This window comes from Microcaecilia unicolor, chromosome 5 (genome assembly GCF_901765095.1).
Source record: "Microcaecilia unicolor chromosome 5, aMicUni1.1, whole genome shotgun sequence".
NCBI classification, from domain to species: Eukaryota; Metazoa; Chordata; class Amphibia; order Gymnophiona; family Siphonopidae; genus Microcaecilia; species Microcaecilia unicolor.
Genome location: NC_044035.1, coordinates 145,298,781 through 145,319,782, shown reverse-complemented (window position 1 = coordinate 145,319,782; position 21,002 = coordinate 145,298,781). Strand labels below are relative to the sequence as shown.

Genomic DNA, 21,002 nt, shown 5'->3' with positions numbered 1-21,002 from the left:
TAGCCTCAGATTGAAATGAAGTCCAAGATAAGGAGGGACAATAAGGGATAACTAGAGAAATCATATAGATCGTCAAGTATGGAAAGCCCAGTAAGTTATAAATTTGATATGGTAGGAAATAGGAAGCCAATGTTAGTTTGAATATTAAGGGAGAAACATGGTCAGAGGACTGTAAAGTGGGACACCCACTAAAAAGTGAATTACAGCAATCAAGATTCAAAATAGCTTTTAAAGCTTTCTGTCAAAGTATTGTATATTCCTTCCTATGCTAGGCCTGTTACTAAGGCCTTACTTTGCTCAGTTTGGTTCTCACAAGTTGGTCTAAGTTAGCATCTTTGTAACATACAGTGCTTTTCTCAGGAGCTGAGAACAGACACTTCACAGATGCACATTCAGCTGAGTATGCCTTTCATATAATATGGATGTAACGTTGGGAGCTGCTAGACTGACTTGGGGAGAGAGGACACAAGGGTATTGTTCTGTACCCTGTGGCTAACTACACGCTGTACACGCAGAACTGATAGCTAATTAGCCAATGGCCACCGACTGTCCACGTGAACCCACATCAGGAGAGAGTGATATAATACAGGAATATCCATATATGGCACAGGCTAGTTTCTGATTTCTAGTTTGGGAGAAATCACATGATTATTTTGTATATTGGCTCAGGATATTAAAATGTAATGCCATAAATTGCTAAAGTCTAAGGAGGAATATACATTTTCCCTATCCCTTAGCCCCACAGGGAGGGGAAACACTACAGCCTCATAGGCTGTAAAAAATAAGAGAGAAAACTTAGACTCAGGTGCATTCAGTAATTATCTTTATTGGTATCTCACACAGCCAATATACCAAATGATTGTTTTCTCTCTGGAGCAGGTTGTCAGACAGCAAAGCCAAATGTAACTCACTGAATAGCAAAGACTGCTGAGCTCACACTGTCCCAGCAATTACATATATAGTCTCGGTAAGTTGCGTTTCTCATAAATCATGTGATTTCTCCCAAACTAGAAATCAGAAACTAGCCTGTGCCATATATGGATATTCCTGTATTATATCACTCTCTCATGATGTGGGTTCACGTGGACAGTCGGTGGCCATTGGCTAATTAGCTATCAGTTCTGCATGCACAGCGTGTAGTTGGCCACAGGGCATAGAACAATACCCTTGTGTCCTCTCTCCCCAAGTCAGTCTATCAGCAGCTCCCAAGGTTACATCCATATTATATGAAAGGCATACTCAGCTGAATGTGCCTCTGTGAAGTGTCTGTTCTCAGCTCCTGAGAAAAGCACTGTATGTTACAAAGATACCAACTTGTGAGAACCAAACTGAGCAACGTAAGGCCTTAATAACAGCCTAGCATAGGATGGAATATACAGTATTGAAGTGACTCAACCATCCTAAGTACATAGGATTTTTTTTAACTACTACTGTAATGTGAATGAACTGTCTAGGAGGACCTACGAGGAGCAGATGGAGTTTCTCAAAGGGGTTTTGAATCTGCAATGATCTGGTTGGAAGGAAAGATGCTGTATATTGGGGTTACAAGAGATGATAAGAATATGTTAGCGTTGGAGATAAGAAGGAGCCCTGAGGATCACCACATTTCAAAGGATGTGCTCCTGAAACCTGGTTACCCATAATAACCCTGAAGGATCAAGTATTTAGAGTGAAACCATTTAAGAGTTGAAATGCCAACCTCTGTTAGCCTGTCCAGAAGGATAGTTTGGTTGACAATATCAGCAGACAGTTTTCAGGGTAGCACACCGAAGACTTGGTCCAACTTAACGTTGGAAAGAGACAAGAAAAAAAGAGGTAGCACTGAACAACTTTTATCCCTAAGTCAAAGCCTGCTTTATATAAAGATAATTCCAGTGTGGGTCTTGGTTTCAAGGTGTGTAATCCCTAATGTGTGACAGTGGGTCTAGATGACATGCAGTTCCCTACCATGTGGATGAATTAGGTTTGAGGTCTAGGGCAGATCTCTTATGTTACAGAGATCTTACTGCCCACCATCTCCCTCAATTTGAGATTCGAGGTGAGATACAATAAATGTAAAGAAGAAACTGATACAAAACCTCAGGAATTACAAAAAACTAATGTAAAAATTAAGAATTAACTAAAGTGTTGGCCTACTAAAATAAGTTTTCAAAACTTTACGCAAGGAATAATAATTCACTAAACACAAACCTATAGAAAGATTATTCCATAAACTGCTAAAAATAAAGTGAGAAAATAAACCCTTGAATGTCATATGTTTAACCGTAAGAAATGCTAAGAGCAACTGATTACAGCTCCTAGAATGTGAATTTGAGTTTAATATTTTTACAAATTGAATTAGACCCTCCGGTGTTGATTCCTGACGCAGGCACACATGCCAAAACAAGGCTGTGTCGAGTCTGTTACATGTTAGACAATCAGTCTTGCTTTCAAGATTAAAGGTTCCATCTTTTATCTTTTGGAATCCTTGTCTTCTTTTTTTTTTTTTTTTTTTTTTTGTCGCTTCACTTTCCTTGTTTTCTAACTAACATAGCAAGCCAATTTAAAAGATCAGATGAAGGATTATTATTATTGCATTTGTACCCCACATTATCCCACCTTTTTGCAGGCTCAATGTGGCTTTCAACAAGTAAGAAGGCAGAGTATCTAATGGACATCCTGATTTACCAGAGGACCCAGAGTCGAAGATACTGGCAGTTGCTCAAATCTCGACCAAACAAGGATATCTTCTAGATCTATTTGATCAATTAATAAATCTACAGGACAGTATCCAGATTCTAGGGTTGACTGAAAAGATTGATGGATATTGTTAACCTTGGAGGCAAAATAATCAGCCAGTGCCTCTGCAGACGATAAAGGACATTTCAAGTTATGTTGTAGTAAACAAAATTGTTTCCTCAAGTTTGGTTGTTCAGTTCCTACTAAAGTAGAGTAATATGTTCTTCTAGCCAAATTTAATTCAGCTTTATATGTTTTCAAAACTTGTTTCCAACTAGCCCTCACTGATTCATCCTTAGATTTTCGGCAAGTATGTTCAATCCCTAATTCTAATAACTCGACTGAAAACCAAGGTGAACTCATTGTTTTAGAAGATTTAACACTATTTTCCGGGGCAATAGCATTGAAAACTTGCAATATAGAAGATTTCCAATTAGATAATAGATAATCTGGATGAACATCAGAAGTAGGTAATAAAGGAATAACCTGAGACGAGTAATCATTTGCTTCAATCTTACTTCTGCCCAACCTTGTACATCTAAAAGGGCTTTTCTTATCCCCAGATGTGATTAAAATTTAAAGTGAAATTACAGCACGTGCTTGTTGAGTTGACTGTGCCTGGAACTGCAACAGACACGGCATTCACATACAGCAGTGACACCCGATAGTTGGATTTAAGTCTTACAACAACAGGATTGCAAAAGGAGCCCCATGGAATTGCTGAGGACTTGCTGCAAAGACTGGACTAAATAATTTTGGAGGGGCTATAAAACTGGAGTAAGAATTGGCTGTGAATAAAGGGTAATGAAACTGGCTCACAGTATTGGAATTTTCAATTGAGCTAGAAGATCAAGGAGTATGGCAGCACAGCAAAAAGCACTGGATCTGAGCGGTTATTGTATGAGCATATGAGAGCTGGAATAAAGCAATGGTAGTGGAAGCCATAGGAAAAGACAGAACCTAAAATGACACAGGTTCCTTACTTTGCATACCAATACATAATCTATCCCCCCACAGATTAAATTTTGCATAAGTCAGGCCATGTACTGTGGCCAACCCACAGAACCCTAGTCATTACCTTGTTTTATACATGATTATCGACTGCCCACTTGGAAACTATTTCAGTATACCTGCCTGTTTTCTCTACAGTTGCTGTCCAAATAATACCATGCTTTTATCAATCTCAATATCATCTATGTAAACGTACACCTTTGCTCCCAGGGCCCTAATAATTGTGCCCACAGGGGCAAAGATAGATGTTAAACAGAATAGGGGCGGCTTGTGTGTTTCTCCTGTCTTTACTAGGCTGGTAAAGACTGGGGTTGCCTTGGAGGCAGCACACTCAGGCCTGAGGAGGAAGGGAAGATAGTGGTGACAACGACCGCTATGGTAAATCTTGCCGGCTGTTCTGTGGCACTGAGGGAAGAAGACTGTTTTGTGATCTGGGTTCATAATTACCCAGGTATACTCTCTGTGTTGATTGGGGGTATATAAATAGTGAGGGGGAATCATGGATTAAATAAAAAAACAAAGACAAAAGCCATCAAATTGTGGTGGTGGTTTTTCTTTTTTTTTTCCTGAGGAAGACTAATTGAAAAAAAAAAAAACTGTTTAGTAAGTGAAATGAGGCAGCATTAAAGTTTTTGTGATTATGACTCAGATTGTTGCTTCAGTGTTGTCTGTGGACTTTTACTCAACATGCTGGTGGGAGTCTGAGAAGTTAACATCCTGTCAGCCTCCTCCGAAGTGTTAAAAAGATAGGGGTCTGATGGAGGAGCTTTGTGTATACTTTTCTTAAAGAAAGCAACTTGTTAGTATTTTATTTTACACAAGAGTTGATTGGTTTAGAAAAATCACCTGGATTTAATGATGCTGAAAGAAAACCATACCCACCTTACCCAGCACCATGGTTCAGGTATTTGACTAGAAAATAGTAATGGTAGGCCAAATGCCCCAGTTAATGTTTGTGGACTTGAACCATGCCGTAATTCTAAATATTTCTGTGGAATATAAATACAATAATAGGAAATGAGGATAAGGAGGGGAAATGACCAGTAAGTCATAACGTGGGATACAAATGCAATAAAATAAATAAGAACATAAGTGTTGCCATACTGGAACAGACCAAAGGTCTATCAAGCCCAGCATCCTGTTTCCAACAGTAGCCAATCCAGGTTACAAGTACCTCGCAAGATCCCAAAACAGTACAATACATTTTATGCTGCTTATCCTGGAAATAAGTAGTGGATTTTCCCCAAGTCCATTTTAATAATGGCTTATGGGCTTTTCTTTTAGGAAACTATTCGAACCTTTTTTAAACTCCGCTAAGCTAACTGCTTTTACTACATTCTTTGGCAACAAATTCCAAAGTTTAATTATATGTTGAGTGAAGAAATGTTTTCTACAATTTGTTCTAAATTTACTACTTTGTAGCTTCATTGCGTGCCTCCTGGTCCTAGTATTTTTGGAAAGGGTAAACAAGCAAATTCACGCCTACCTGTTCAACTCCACTTATTTTATAGACCTCTAGCATATCTCCCCTCAGCCGTCTTTTCTCCAAACTGATGAGCCCTAGCCGTTTTAGCCTTTCCTCATAGGGAAGTTGTCCATCCCCTTTATCATTTTTGTTGCCCATCTCTGTACCTTTTCTAATTCAACTATATCTTTTTTTGAGATGTAGTGACCAAACTTGCACACAATATTTGAGGTTCAGTCACACCATGGAGCGATGCAAAGGAATTATAACTTCCTCATTTTTGTTTTCCATTCCTTTCCTAATAATACCTAACATTCTAGTTGCTTGCTTAGCCGCTGTCGCCGCTGCACACTGAGCAGGGGGTTTCAACGTTTCCTTAACAATGACACCTAGGTTCCTTTCCTGATCGGTGACACCTGATGTCATTAAATAACTATAGTTCGGGTTCCTCATGCTTCGAAATCTTGGAACAGCTGGCTTTGCAATTCCCTGGAGCTCCTCGTATCACAGAATTTGTGATGGTTGGTGGTTTCTTTTAAACTACTATCATCATACTTCATCTCTTCAAAGGTTTGTTTTTTTTTTTTTTTTACTGCTAACCTGATCTTGTCAGATTTTATTGCAGTACTGTTACATGACATAGTGGCAATATATAAACTCTTCTACCTTAAACGCCTTTAGAAATTTAGCAAGCTTTCTTCAACCTACATAGAGAGAGTAGCTATATCATGGAGGTACTGTGTAGTTTTGTTTCACCTAGTATTTTGTGTGGAATTCTTGCACGATTAGGTGATTTTAATCATGGAAACATATATAATGTGCATTTTATCTAGAATGGCATGGAGATTAGAAACCATAACTGATGTGTATATGACGATTACATCATTGTTTTCCCAGTGCTGGTGGTTAATTTTGGGATCTCCAATGGGTAACCAAGGTGATAGCCTACCTCAGAGGAGGCAGCAGTGTATGCTACTCATTCACTGTCTCCTGGTATGAATGTATGTGTCTGAACAGGCAGTCAACTTGCTGGGCCACAAAGGAATATGCTCTGTGCAGTTGTAGAATTGGAGAAAACTGCAAGCATTCCAGTCCAAGATCCTTCACTGCCACCCCTTGCTGCTGTATGAATACTTTCTACTGGAAAAGCACTATCTGGGCCTTTCCAACTCCTTGGTTAACACAGTGGCATGAGAAGCTGGAAGTAGTAGAGAAGTGCTTGCCAAACCAGTCCCGGCAGGGCTGGCTTAACTATCAGGCAAACTAGGAGGTCACCTAGGTCAGCAGCTCCTGGGGAGTGGCAAAGAACAGCTGCACTCAAAGCAAAACAATAAGTTCTGACAGCTACATAAAGTCAACCATCAGTATGCAATTTTAACCACAGGATGACTGTGTTAAAATTTGCTTTCATTATATATATATATATATCTGTGTATGTGTTTGTCTATGTGTGTATGAATATCTATTATAGATACATATAAAATATACAGAACTAAGCATACTGTTTAAAAGTATGATGTCCATTTATACATTTTACAGGATTGATCTTGTGATGCTTGTGTTGAAAGGATTATGGTTGTTGTTTTTTAATTATCACAAATCTCATGGAGGTAGCTCCAGTGGTTTGAAAATTAATTGAAGTGAGGGTGCGAGTCTTCCTTATATAGGTCTGGAGGGCTTTAGTATGGATAAGTATTATGCCTTTACTTTTTGTTATTTACCATGAGAGCTGATCTAAAAATACTCTTTTACAATGTGAAAGGCTTGAATATGCCTCAGAAATGACAAAGGCTAGGAACAATGTTTTGAAATTGTATTTCCGGCATATGGCTGATAGTTTTTTTTGGGTTCAAAGATAAATATATTTCCTGACATATCAAGGGAATTGCAGACTAGGAGGTGTGAACTCTTGGCTTTTAAGCCAAGAATCATTGCCCTGGGTGGGACCTTCCTAGAGCGATTCCCTTGTAAGTGTTTTATTTCCTGATTACTTATTTGTTGAACCCAGGAAATTACAAGAGTTTGTGGAGTTAAAAGAACAGATGAAGAACCCTCTGCAGCAACTTCCTTTAAGTTACCACTGTACCGGCTGCAATTACCGATTAACCTTCCTCCCTCAGAAAATATGAATTGTAAGATTAACCATTCCGTGTTTTTCTTATTTTCTTTGAGATTGTTTTCCTGATCTTGGATCCCCCAATTGTGTACTAACAAATATGATATTTTTCCTTAATGTTTGTTTTAATTGATATCTTCTCTTTTCTTTCCCATTTATGTATTGGACATAAATGTAAATGAATAAATAAAATAATTAAAAGAAATGACAAAGGCTTTTTAAAGAGTTGCTCCATTTAAAACCACAAGTTGTGTTTCTACAGGAAGCGCACCTTCGATGCTCTCACGAGGGGCTCTTAACTCATCATCGCTTTCCTCATGTTTACCTTGCTTCTGTGCTCACCGGGCATAAGGGATGTGGGGTCGCAATTCTGTTACATTCCTCATTGCAGGTGCAGATTCTTAACACTGGCGTGACCCAGAAGGGCATTTTCTGTTCCTTCATCTTCTCCTGGACTAAGTTGAAGTGACCTTGGCTATTGCATATGCCCCCAATGACCAGGATGTTTTTTATGCAAGGCTACAAAAAGCCTTGTCTTCCTTCACGAGGGGTAAGTTAATCTTAGTGGGGGGACTTTAATGCAACTTTAAACCCGTTATTAGACTGTTCTGGGGCTGCGACAGGATCTGATTCTTGACTCTTTGACACTTTAAAATCTTTTTCTCACACACTTGGTTTATGTGATCCCTGGAGGCTTTCTCATCCCAGGATTCATGACTACACTTTCTTTTCCTTTACACATAATTCTTACTCCCTTATTGATTATATCTTCTTAGATACTCGGTTGGAAGTGGGAGCTTCGACTTCTGATATCGGGTGTATAACTATCTCAGATGACATACCTGTCTAGGTCTCTCTTCCTTCTCTCCGGGAGGAAGAAAAAGATCAGTGCTGGACCTTAAACACGTTGTTATTGCAGGAAGATGAGATAGTGAGGGGATACCAGGCTATTAAAAGAATAATTAGACCTTATTCTTCACTCGGGACCCTCCCTCAGTATTGTATGGGATGCTTTGAAGGTTGTGTCACAGGGTTACTTTTTGCAGCAAGTTAGCAGATGTTGCCGCCAACAGAGGGCTCAATTATCGCGCTGTCTAGATACCATTTGTAGGTTAGAATCTAGTCATAAAGCTACTGGCTCAACTTCCACCTTATGGGAATTGAAGGTGGCCAAACTCTAGCTAGATGATATTTACTCTGATCAATTGCGTTTTGTACAGTCACATCGGAAAGCGCACATTATGACTATATGAATAAAACTGGGTGGTTGTTAGCTTTAAAACTACTGTGCTTAGCTTGAAAGATGGGAATGGGAATTTACTGACTAAATCTTCTTTGATCGAGTCCGTTTCCAGGACTTTTACCAAACCTTTAAACTACCAGGACTCTACTATTAGCCCAGACGCTATAGGTTCTTACCTGTCTTCTTGTCTTGTTACACCGAAAGAGGTTCAACAAGCTATTAAGGAACTTCCTGCGGGCCAATCACCTGATGTAGATTGCATCCCGAATGACTTTTTCAAATGATTTGCAATGATTTTAGCCCCTCTCCTGGCTGAACTTAACGAGGTTTGGATGGGGGCAGAGTTGCCCTCTCCATGATGGAGGCATGGATTGCTGTCGTCCCAAAACCGGGAAAGGACCGAAACAAATGTGCCTCATATCGTCCTATCTCTGTATTAAATGCTGATGTTAAGCTGCTTGCAAAAGTTCTGGCTAATCGTCTGGCCATGGTCCTAACTTCCTTAATTCATCCCGATCAGGTGGGATTTGTGGCCCACTGACAGGCAATGGATAATGTATGCTGGATGGTGGATTTGTTATACTTTGCAAAACGTGACCAATTCCGATGTGCCTTCTCGGTCTAGACACAGAGAAGGCTTTTGCCCGTATCCATTGGCAGTTTATGTATATGGTCATGGAACACTTTGGATTAGGTTCCAGATTCTGTGGGTCATCCCTGCATTCTATTCTTCTCCTAAAGCATGTATCCAAATTAATGGGGGGAACTCTGCAATGTTTTCCTTAACTAGAGGCACCCGTCAGGGGTGTCCTTTTTCTCCGATGCTGCTACTACTACTACTACTACTACTATTTAGCATTTCTATAGCGCTACAAGGCATACGCAGCGCTGCACAAACATAGAAGAAAGACAGTCCCTGCTCAAAGAGCTTACAATCTAATAGACAAAAAATAAATAAAGTAAGCAAATCAAATCAATTAATGTGGACGGGAAGGAAGAGAGGAGGGTAGGTGGAGGCGAGTGGTTACGAGTCAAAAGCAATGTTAAAGAGGTGGGCTTTCAGTCTAGATTTAAAGGTGGCCAAGGATGGTGCAAGACGTAGGGGCTCAGGAAGTTTATTCCAGGCGTAGGGTGCAGCGAGACAGAAGGCGCGAAGTCTGGAGTTGGCAGTAGTGGAGAAGGGAACAGATAAGAAGGATTTATCCATGGAGCGGAGTGCACGGGAAGGGGTGTAGGGAAGGACGAGTGTGGAGAGATACTGGGGAGCAGCAGAGTGAGTACATTTATAGGTTAGTAGAAGAAGTTTGAACAGGATGCGAAAATGGATAGGGAGCCAGTGAAGGGTCTTGAGGAGAGGGGTAGTATGAGTAAAGCGACCCTGGCAGAAGATGAGACGGGCAGCAGAGTTTTGAACCGACTGGAGAGGGGAGAGGTGACTAAGTGGGAGGCCAGCAAAAAGCAGATTGCAGTAGTCTAAACGAGAGGTGACAAGGATGTGGATGAGGGTTTTGGTAGAGTGCTCAGAAAGAAAGGGGCGGATTTTACGGATGTTGTAAAGAAAGAAACGACAGGTCTTGGCAATCTGCTGGATATGAGCAGAGAAGGAGAGAGTAGAGTCAAAGATGAACCCAAGGTTTCGAGCTGAGGAGACAGGGAGAATGAGAGAGCCATCAACAGAAATAGAAAACGAGGGGAGCGGGGAGGTGGGTTTGGGGGGGAAAATGAGAAGCTCGGTTTTGGTCATATTTAATTTCAGGTGGCGTTGAGACATCCAGACAGCAATGTCAGACAAGCACGCTGAAACTTTGGTTTGGATGCAAGGTGAGATATCAGGGGTAGAAAGGTAGATTTGGGAGTCGTCAGCATAGAGATGGTAGGAAAAGCCATGGGATGAGATTAATGAACCAACGATGCTGTTCGTTATAGTTATGGAGCCCGTTGCAGTCTCTGTTTGCTCAGACCTAGATATTTCCAGTGTTTCTGTAATTGACAGGGGATATAAATTGGCCCTTTTTTCTGACGAATTCCTGCTTTCTCTTTCCTACTCTCTTTTATCATTCCCAAACCTTATGTGAGCTATTGCATAATACTCGGAGGTCTCAAGCTTTAAGATTAACATGAGTAAATCAGAAGCCCTTAATATTTTTTTGCCTCAGGTGCTCCTAGACTTTATACAATCCTTTCCTGTTTTGCTGGGTTTCTCGGGACCTCAGATACTTGAGGATCCTTTTGACCCCCATCTCCAACGGCTTTGTTTTTCTAACTATCCCACTTTGGTCAAAAGTCCTTTTCGAAACTTGGAACTCAAGGCGAGTCTGTAACTCTCTTGGTTTGGGCGTATAGCTACTATTAAAATGAATGCCCCCCCCCCCCCCTTATATCTTTTTCAGGTTCTTCCTGTTAGCCTGTCTCAGGGATTCCTTGCTAACATACAGGATCGGTTTCTTCGCTTCATTTGAGCTAATAGATGGCCGAAAGGTTGGGGATCTAAAACATTTTTTTGGTATTATCAGGCGGCTCAGGCAGAGGTGGCCTTGGAATGGTACCAGATGCTCCTTCATAAATTATGGGTCTATTTTGAACAGGCTTCTGTAGGTCCTAGGCCAGGGGTAGGCAGCTCCGGTCCTCGAGAGCCGCAGGCAGGTCAGGTTTTCAGGATATCCACAATGAATATGCAGGAGATAGATTTGAATACCATGGAGGCAGTGCTTGCAAATCTATCTCCTGCATATTCATTGTGGATATCCTGAAAACCTGACCTGCCTGCGACTCTCGAGGACCAGAGTTGCCTACCCCTGTCCTAGGCCACTGGGTGCATTGATGTGGCTTCCCCGTAAACATAGACGTCTGGGGGAGGAGCTGTCCTTCGATTTTAACCCCACGTACTACTGGAATAGCTTTTTCACTTACTCCTTTAGCTTTTAACAAATTATTTCTCCCAGGGTTGTCTACTAGCTCATTTCAACACTGGGCTTCACTTGGCCTTATGACATGGGGGAAGCTGTTTAATGAGGACTCTCTTGTTCCCTTTTCCACCTTGTGGGAAAACTACTATTTGCCGCCTCAGGATATATTCGCCTGTACACAATTGACACATTTCCTTACCTCAATCTCCATTCGTTCAAACATTTTGAGGGACTTCTCCTCCGTAGAAGATTTGTGTGAGGATTCTAAAAGTACATGTGGGTTAATTACTTGCTTATATAACCACCTTCGTGCCTTTTCCCCACCCTATACACTACAACCATCCAAACTGGCAGAAAGAGCTAGGGTTGGGATTGGTTGAGAATGAGTGCAGCTCCTTTGAAAAATCCTTATTAAAGGTCTCTGTTTCAGTTCCTTTACTGGGAAATGCTATTAAAGTTTTGTACAGGTGGTACCTTACCCCAGCGCGTCTCCAATGTGTTTGTCCAGGTGCCTCTGCGCAGTGTTGGAGGAGATGTAGGGAGACTGGTACCATGGTTCATATATAGTGGTCCTGCATTAAAGCCCAAGCCTTTCGGAGGGCGGTACAACACTGCAGGGCTGGTTGGACCGTTTGATACCTTGGTCATCGTTTTGTTTTTGTTTCCCAAGAAAGTTCCTGGTCTTAAACCACCTTAAGCCCTACTTGTATGTCTCGCAATGTCTGCTGCACAAGTAACCTTGCCTGCGCACTGGAAACAACAAACAGTTCCACCTTTGGCTAAGTGGCTCAATAAACTCTGGTACATCTGTGATATGGAGAGGCTGTTAGCTGTCAGATGCCATCAGTTGCATAAATGGGAACTTGTTTGTGAGCCTTTCATAAGACATTGCTCAGCTTGACTGTTCTCTACTTTTCTGCCCTTGGGGTTTGGGCATGCCCTTTCTGGACTTATCTGGGGGAGGGAAGGGGTGGGGGTTAGTTTGGGAAGGATAAGGGAGGGGGGTGGAGTTCTCTGTGATATATAGAACTGCATGTGTCTCCACTGTTGGAAGCGCATCGATCTAGAGACATTTTGGACACATTCCCCTTCCCTCCAGGTTTCCCTAATCCTTCCGTCCATTCCTACTCTTCCCCAATATCTCTTGTGGGTTTTTCTGCTGTATTAGCTTCATTTTACTGCGTTGGCGTCTGCCACTGTGGTCCGTTGTAAGCCACATTGAGCCTGACACTGTTGGGAAACTGTGGGGTACAAATGAGATAAATAAAACTTGACGTTTCAACTGTTTATCAATTGATATCAGGGGTGTGGACAGGTAATCAAGCTGAGGTGCTCTCTGCTTCGCCCTGTTGCTCTGTTACGGTATTTCGCTCTTTTTAAAGTTCCATGAACTGTTCTGTACCTTGGCTTTCAATAAAGACTTCTTGCAGATGAAAAAAATAATAATTAAATTAAACTGTAAGAACTAAAGAGGAGACATGGAATAACTTACCAGCACAGGTGATAGAATACTATAACAGAATTTAAGGCAAAGATTGGAACAGGGTCAAAAGGTTTAAATATGGGAGTTTTTATGCTTAATAGAGGAAATTGACTGGGCAGACTGGCTAAACCACTTGGTCTTTTATGTGCTGTCATATACCATGTTAATGTGTTATTTCCAACCTCATATAGTTGAGGATGAGGCGAAGAACTAGCATTTTATAGTGCTTGTGGACTTTCAGAGAACTTATATATCCTTTTTCTTCTCAGGCATCTGCTGTATGTTTACGAGCACCAGTGTCAGAATCTCTGTCTCGACTACAGAGAGATCAGTTACAGAAGTTTGCTCAGTACCTCATCAGTGAACTCCCTCAGCAGGTAATGAGATGGTACTACTGTGATGCAGCTGACCTGTGGTTATGCCTGATTATGCCTTTTTTGATGGTGGAGGCAGCTTCCTCCCTTCCCTTCTACCTACCAAACTCAGCCAGGCATTTACTGGGGTTTTAGCACCGTGAAGTTATGTATACAACGGCTTGAAGTTCCTTTCATTTTAAATCATTGATACCCCTTCCTCATGTAACACAACCAAAACAATAATGGTCCTTGGTAAAAGTCACAGATCATCCAGTAAAGCTGTTACCTTGAACTTTGCAAAATTCCTTGTTTCTGGTGTGTTTTAATGGAGCTGTCATGTGTGACCAGGTATTGCTGCTTTTCAGTCATATCATGTGGAGTAGTCTGGAGTGAGTAGGAATGCAGAGGGTGTAGGTCTATTTTGAACTACTTCCAGTACTGACCTTTGGTGGATCTGCAGATATCATAATAGTTATTTGATTAGTGAAGAAAAGATCAGTTACAGGATTACAGGGTCATTATTTATGCTGATGACATCACAGTATTTCTTCCATTATTAAACCTGTTAAGGTAGTGTCACATAAGGCTAACCTTATTGGACACATCCTTAAACAAGGAGAAAACTAAATTTCTATTGGTTCGACAGTCTGATATAAAGTGGAATGATAATATATTTATATTAAGGTTAGGCAATTCCACTTTCAAATTTGAAACAGGTTTTAAAATTTTGGGTGATTTTTTTTTTTTTTTAATAGTACTCTTAACTCCTGAACTACAGATAAATGTATTGATCAAAAGATGTTTTTTGTTACTGAGGAAATTACGGAGATTCAGGAGTTATCTTGATGTGTAAACTTTTCCAGCTAATAGTATAAATTTTATTGTCCTAATTGGACTACTGCAATGTTGTTTACATAGGCTGTCATAAACTTATGGTGCAGGCTTGAGGTGAATCTTCTGCCATCTGTTAACTACAGTGTGGGATGCCGCATAGTTCTGCATTGTGCCCTGCTGTGTTCATTTTGTTTTTGGTTCCACTGGTTAAGGCAATTCAGCAATTTGCTGGAAGTGTTTTTTCTCCGAGGACAAGCAGGCTGCTTGTTCTCACGACTGGGTGACGTCCGCGGCAGCCCCCACCAACCGGAAAAGGCTTCGCGGGACGGTCGGCACGCAGGGCACGCCCACCGCGCATGCGCGGCCGTCTTCCCGCCCGTGCGCGACCGCTCCCGCCAGTTCCTTTTTTTCCGCGTCTGGAGAGAGTTGTGCTTTGCCGCTCTCTCTGTTTTCAGCCGCCGGATTTTCGATCGCGTTTACGCGGATCGTTGCTTTTTCTCTTCGTTTTTGTTACCGCCGGTTTCTTTTTCAAAAAAAAAAAAAACCTGAGCGTGTGGAGCACGCGCTCCCTTTTTTCCCTCGTTTCCAGCGGGGACGCCGCGTTGCGGCCTAGTGGCCGCACGGTCGTTTTCTTTTTTCGAGGTGTGATTTCAGCCACCATTGACGACTTTGACTTCGCCGACGCGATTTTTCCGTCGATGTCCTCGAAGGTCCCGAGTGGATTTAAAAAGTGTGGTCGCTGCGGCCGGCCGATCTCGCAGACCGACACCCACGCTTGGTGCCTCCAGTGCCTTGGGCCGGAGCACAATATCAAGTCGTGTTCCCTGTGTCTCGGTCTCCGGAAACGGACTCAGGTTGCGAGGCAAGTTCTGCGGGACCGTCTTTTTGGAACTTGCGCCGGCCCCTCGACGTCGACCTCGATGGCATCAGTATCGACGCCCGGTCCTTCGGTACCGGTATCGATGCCCGAGACATCGGCACCGATGGCATCGACCCCAGGAGAACAGGTCCCGTCGGCCCGCCGGTCCGCCGGCGAGGGTAGAGGTGAGCGGCCGCGTGGGCAGTCGGCCCCGGTCACTCCCTCAGCCCGTGGCCCACGGGACCGAACCCTGTCTGACCCGGCTCCTCGGGACCGAGGGGGATCGTCCTCCTCCTCCTCCATACCTCCCGGCGCCGGTGACGCGCATCGAAAGAAAAACAAGAAGCGTCGTCACCGGTCGCCCTCGGTGCATCCGGACATCGGAGAGGAGGCGACGCCGAAGCGTCATCGTCGAGAGGAGAGGTCCCCGTCGGTTGTGGAGGTACCGACGCGTCAGGGTTCCGGCACCTCGGTGCCGTCTCCTGGCCCCCATCAGCTTCTGGCACCCTTACCGGCCCCACCGCCTTTCCCGGCAGCGGGCCTGGACGAGTGCCTCAGAGCCATCCTTCCGGGGATCTTGGAAGGGCTGATGCGCCAGGCTGTGCCACCTCGGCGCCGATGTCTGTGGCGCCGGCGAGCTCTAGCCCGGCGCCGGGGCCGTCGACACCGCCGCCGCTTGCGGCGCCGGTCTCGACCGCCACGCAGGTGGAGTCCCCGTCGACATCGATGGAGGGAGCTCCGTCCCCGCCGGCGCGGGAGTCCACCGCTCGACGACACCGAGACCTCGGTGCCTCGACGTCGAGCCGGGCCCGGTTCAGGACTCAGCTCCACGAGCTTATGTCCGATACCGAGGATGAGGCCTCGTGGGGGGAAGAAGAGGACCCTAGATATTTCTCCTCAGAGGAGTCTACGGGCCTTCCCTCGGACCCCACGCCTTCACCGGAGAGGAAGCTCTCACCTCCTGAGAGTCTCTCCTTTGCCTCCTTTGTGCGGGATATGTCTATTAGCATTCCCTTTCCCGTGGTCTCTGTGGAAGAGCCGAGGGCCGAGATGCTCGAGGTCCTCGACTATCCATCACCACCTAGAGAGTCCTCCACGGTACCGCTGCACAATGCCCTCAAGGAGACACTGCTTCGGAACTGGGTGCGACCGTTAACTAACCCCACCATTCCCAAGAAAGCAGAGTCCCAGTACAGGATCCACTCTGACCCAGAGTTAATGCGGCCCCAATTGCCCCATGACTCGGCGGTCGTGGATTCTGCTCTCAAGAGGGCATGGAGTTCGAGGGATACCGCCTCGGCGCCCCCGGGGCGGGAGTCTCGCACTCTGGACTCGTTTGGGAGGAAGGCCTACCAATCCTCCATGCTCGTGACCCGCATCCAGTCATACCTGCTCTATATGAGCATCCACATGCGGACTAATGTGCAACAACTGGCGGACCTGGTCGATAAGCTCCCACCGGAGCAGTCCAGGCCTTATCAGGAGGTGGTCAGGCAGCTGAAGGCGTGCAGAAAGTTCCTGTCCAGGGGTATCTATGACACCTGTGACGTGGCATCTCGTGCTGCGGCCCAAGGTATAGTGATGCGCAGGCTCTCATGGCTGCGTGCCTCTGACCTGGACAACCGCACCCAGCAGAGACTGGCCGACGTCCCTTGCCGGGGGGATAACATTTTCGGTGAGAAGGTCGAGCAGATGGTGGACCAACTGCATCAGCGGGAAACCGCTCTCGACAAGCTCTCCCACCGGGCGCCTTCAGCATCCACCTCAGCAGGTGGACGTTTTTCCCGGGCCCGGCAGGCTGCACCCTATTCTTTTGCAAAGCGTAGGTACAACCAGCCGGCCCGAAGGCCTCGTCAGGCACAGGGACAGCCCCAGCGTGCGCCTAAGCAGCCCCCTGCGCCTCCACAGCAAAAGCCAGGAACGGGCTTTTGACTGGATCCACGGGAACATAGCCGCCCTCAAAGTGTCCGTACCGGACGATCTGCCGGTCGGGGGGAGGTTAAAATTTTTTCACCAAAGGTGGCCTCTCATAACCTCCGACCAGTGGGTTCTCCAAATAGTGCGGTGCGGATACGCCCTGAATTTGGCCTCCCTGCCTCCAAATTGTCCTCCGGGAGCTCAATCCTTCAGCTCCCATCACAAGCAGGTACTTGCAGAGGAACTCTCCGCCCTTCTCAGCGCCAATGCGGTCGAGCCCGTACCACCCGGGCAGGAAGGGCAGGGATTCTATTCCAGGTACTTCCTTGTGGAAAAGAAAACAGGGGGGATGCGTCCCATCCTAGACCTGAGAGGCCTGAACAAATTCCTGGTCAAAGAAAAGTTCAGGATGCTTTCCTTGGGCACCCTTCTGCCAATGATTCAGAAAAACGATTGGCTATGTTCCCTGGATTTAAAGGATGCATATACTCACATCCCGATACTGCCAGCTCACAGACAGTATCTCAGATTCCGCCTGGGCGCACGGCACTTTCAGTATTGTGTGCTGCCCTTTGGGCTCGCCTCCGCCCCACGAGTGTTTACAAAGTGCCTCGTGGTGGTGGCGGCGTACCAACGCAGGCTGGGAGTGCACGTGTTCCCATATCTCGACGATTGGCTGGTCAAGAACACCTCGGAGGCAGGAGCCCTCCGGTCCATGCAGTGCACTATTCAACTCCTGGAGCTGCTGGGGTTTGTGATAAATTACCCAAAGTCCCATCTCCAGCCAACCCAGTCTCTGGAATTCATAGGAGCTCTGCTGAATACCCAGACGGCTCAGGCCTTCCTTCCCGAAGCGAGGGCCAACAACCTCCTGTCCCTCGCTTCGCAGACCAGAGCGTCTCAGCAGGTCACAGCTCGGCAGATGTTGAGACTTCTGGGTCATATGGCCTCCACAGTTCATGTGACTCCCATGGCTCGTCTTCACATGAGATCTGCTCAATGGACCCTAGCTTCCCAGTGGTTCCAAGCCACCGGGAATCTAGAGGATGTCATCCGCCTCTCCACCAGTTGCCGCACTTCACTGCTCTGGTGGACCATCCGGACCAATTTGACCCTGGGACGTCCATTCCAAATTCCGCAGCCCACGAAGGTGCTGACGACGGATGCATCTCGCCTGGGTTGGGGAGCTCATGTCGATGGGCTTCACACCCAGGGTCTGTGGTCCCTCCAGGAAAAGGATCTGCAGATCAACCTCCTGGAGCTCCGAGCGATCTGGAACGCGCTGAAGGCTTTCAGAGATCGGCTGTCCTATCAAATTATCCAAATTCGGACAGACAATCAGGTTGCAATGTATTACGTCAACAAGCAGGGGGGCACCGGATCTCGCCCCCTGTGTCAGGAAGCCGTCGGGCTGTGGCGCTGGGCGTGCCAGTTTGGCATGCTCCTCCAAGCCACATACCTGGCAGGCGTAAACAACAGTCTGGCCGACAGACTGAGCAGAGTCATGCAACCGCACGAGTGGTCGCTCCATTCCAGAGTGGTACGCAAGATCTTCCGAGAGTGGGGCACCCCCTCGGTGGACCTTTTCGCCTCTCAGACCAACCACAAGCTGCCTCTGTTCTGTTCCAGACTTCAGACACACGGCAGGCTAGCGTCGGACGCCTTTCTCCTCCATTGGGGGACCGGCCTCCTGTATGCTTATCCTCCCATACCTTTGGTGGGGAAGACCTTACTGAAGCTCAAGCACGACCGCGGCACCATGATTCTGATAGCGCCCTTTTGGCCCCGTCAGATCTGGTTCCCTCTTCTTCTGGAGTTGTCCTCAGAAGAACCGTGGAGATTGGAGTGTTTTCCGACTCTCATTTCGCAGAACGACGGAGCGTTACTGCACCCCAACCTTCAGTCTCTGGCTCTCACGGCCTGGATGTTGAGGGCGTAGACTTCGCTGCGTTGGGTCTGTCGGAGGGTGTCTCCCGGGTCCTGCTTGCCTCCAGGAAGGATTCCACTAAAAAGAGTTACTTTTTCAAGTGGAGGAGGTTTGTCGTTTGGTGTGAGAGCAAGGCCCTAGAACCTCGTTCTTGCCCTGCACAGAACCTGCTTGAATACCTTCTACACTTATCAGAGTCTGGCCTCAAGACCAACTCAATAAGGAATCACCTTAGTGCGATTAGTGCTTACCATTATCGTGTGGAAGGTAAAGCCATCTCTGGAGAGCCTTTAGTCGTTCGATTCATGAGAGGCTTGCTTTTGTCAAAGCCCCCTATCAAGCCTCCTACAGTGTCATGGGATCTCAACGTCGTCCTCACCCAGCTGATGAAACCTCCTTTTGAGCCACTGAATACCTGCCATCTGAAGTACTTGACCTGGAAGGTCATTTTCTTGGTGGCAGTTACTTCAGCTCGTAGGGTCAGTGAGCTTCAAGCCCTAGTAGCTCATGCTCCATATACCAAATTTCATCACAACAGAGTAGTGCTCCGCACCCACCCAAAGTTCCTGCCGAAGGTGGTGTCGGAGTTCCATCTTAACCAGTCAATTGTCTTGCCAACATTCTTCCCCAGGCCGCATACCCGCCCTGCTGAACGTCAGTTGCACACATTGGACTGCAAGAGAGCATTGGCCTTCTACTTGGAGCGGACACAGCCCCACAGACAGTCCGCCCAATTGTTTGTTTCTTTCGACCCTAACAGGCTAGGGGTCGCTGTCGGGAAACGCACCATCTCCAATTGGCTAGCAGATTGCATTTCCTTCACTTACGCCCAGGCTGGGCTGGCTCTTGAGGGTCATGTCACGGCTCATAGTGTTCGAGCCATGGCAGCGTCAGTGGCCCACCTGAAGTCAGCCACTATTGAAGAAATTTGCAAAGCTGCGACGTGGTCATCTGTCCACACATTCACATCTCATTACTGCCTCCAGCAGGATACCCGACGCGACAGTCGGTTCGGGCAGTCGGTGCTGCAGAATCTGTTTGGGGTGTAAATCCAACTCCACCCTCCAGGACCCGAATTTATTCTGGTCAGGCTGCACTCTCAGTTAGTTGTTCTTCGTAGGTCAATTTCTGTTATACCCTCGCCGTTGCGAGGTTCAATTGACCTGGGTTCTTGTTTTGAGTGAGCCTGAGAGCTAGGGATACCCCAGTCGTGAGAACAAGCAGCCTGCTTGTCCTCGGAGAAAGTGAATGATACATACCTGTAGCAGGTGTTCTCCGAGGACAGCAGGCTGATTGTTCTCACCTACCCTCCCTCCTCCCCTTTGGAGTTGTGTTTCATATTTTATTGCTTGTCATTCAACTGGCGGGAGCGGTCGCGCACGGGCGGGAAGACGGCCGCGCATGCGCGGTGGGCGTGCCCTGCGTGCCGACCGTCCCGCGAAGCCTTTTCCGGTTGGTGGGGGCTGCCGCGGACGTCACCCAGTCGTGAGAACAATCAGCCTGCTGTCCTCGGAGAACACCTGCTACAGGTATGTATCATTCACTTTGTATGCAGATGATTTCTTGGTGGTAGGTTATTACTCCCCCATCACCCTGATCTTACCTCTTTGCAAGATTGTTTTCTTACTGTGGAGGGTTGGATGACCTAGAACTGGTTAATTTTGAATGTGGGGAAGACCACAGCATGTTGTTGGGCTGGGCATTTGCCTTTCTCTACTATATTACCGCCATTTCTACAAAGTAAGGTGCAGATTTCTGACTTGTCCCAGTGTTTGAGGGTATGGATTGACTTTGGGTTGAGGTTTGAGTGACAGGTTTCATGTGTGGTGTGATCAGGGTTTTCTTTTTTGAGATTGAGCTGTGCGTCCCTACTTTGCTGCATTGCATACATTTTTACATTCTCTGTTGGTTTCAAAATTAGACTATGGCAATGTGGTCTATATGGGTTCATCCTGTTATGGTTTAAGACGTTTGCATACAGTTCAGAATGCTGGGATCAGGCTCTTAGGGGTTTGACCATGAGAGATCATGCGAGCCCACTCTATGTTAAATATCACCAGCTTCTGCTGGAGTTTAGGCCAGCGTTTAAGGTGTTAACTGTTGTGCATCGATTGGAGATTCAAGGGTTTGTATTGTTAAACAATTTCTGGTTTTAAAAGGGGAAAAA

The 21,002-nt window shown here is 45.8% G+C and overlaps 1 protein-coding gene across 2 annotated transcripts in view; it reads left to right on the top strand.

The window, feature by feature from the left end:
- Positions 1 to 21,002, top strand: part of ZSWIM8 (zinc finger SWIM-type containing 8) — a 279,619-nt gene that overhangs the window by 67,149 nt on the left and 191,468 nt on the right. For both annotated transcript variants that reach the window (XM_030203397.1, XM_030203396.1), the window contains exon 5: positions 13,212 to 13,319. In XM_030203397.1, coding sequence (XP_030059257.1) covers positions 13,212 to 13,319 — 108 coding nt within the window. The remainder of the gene's footprint in view (positions 1 to 13,211; positions 13,320 to 21,002) is intronic.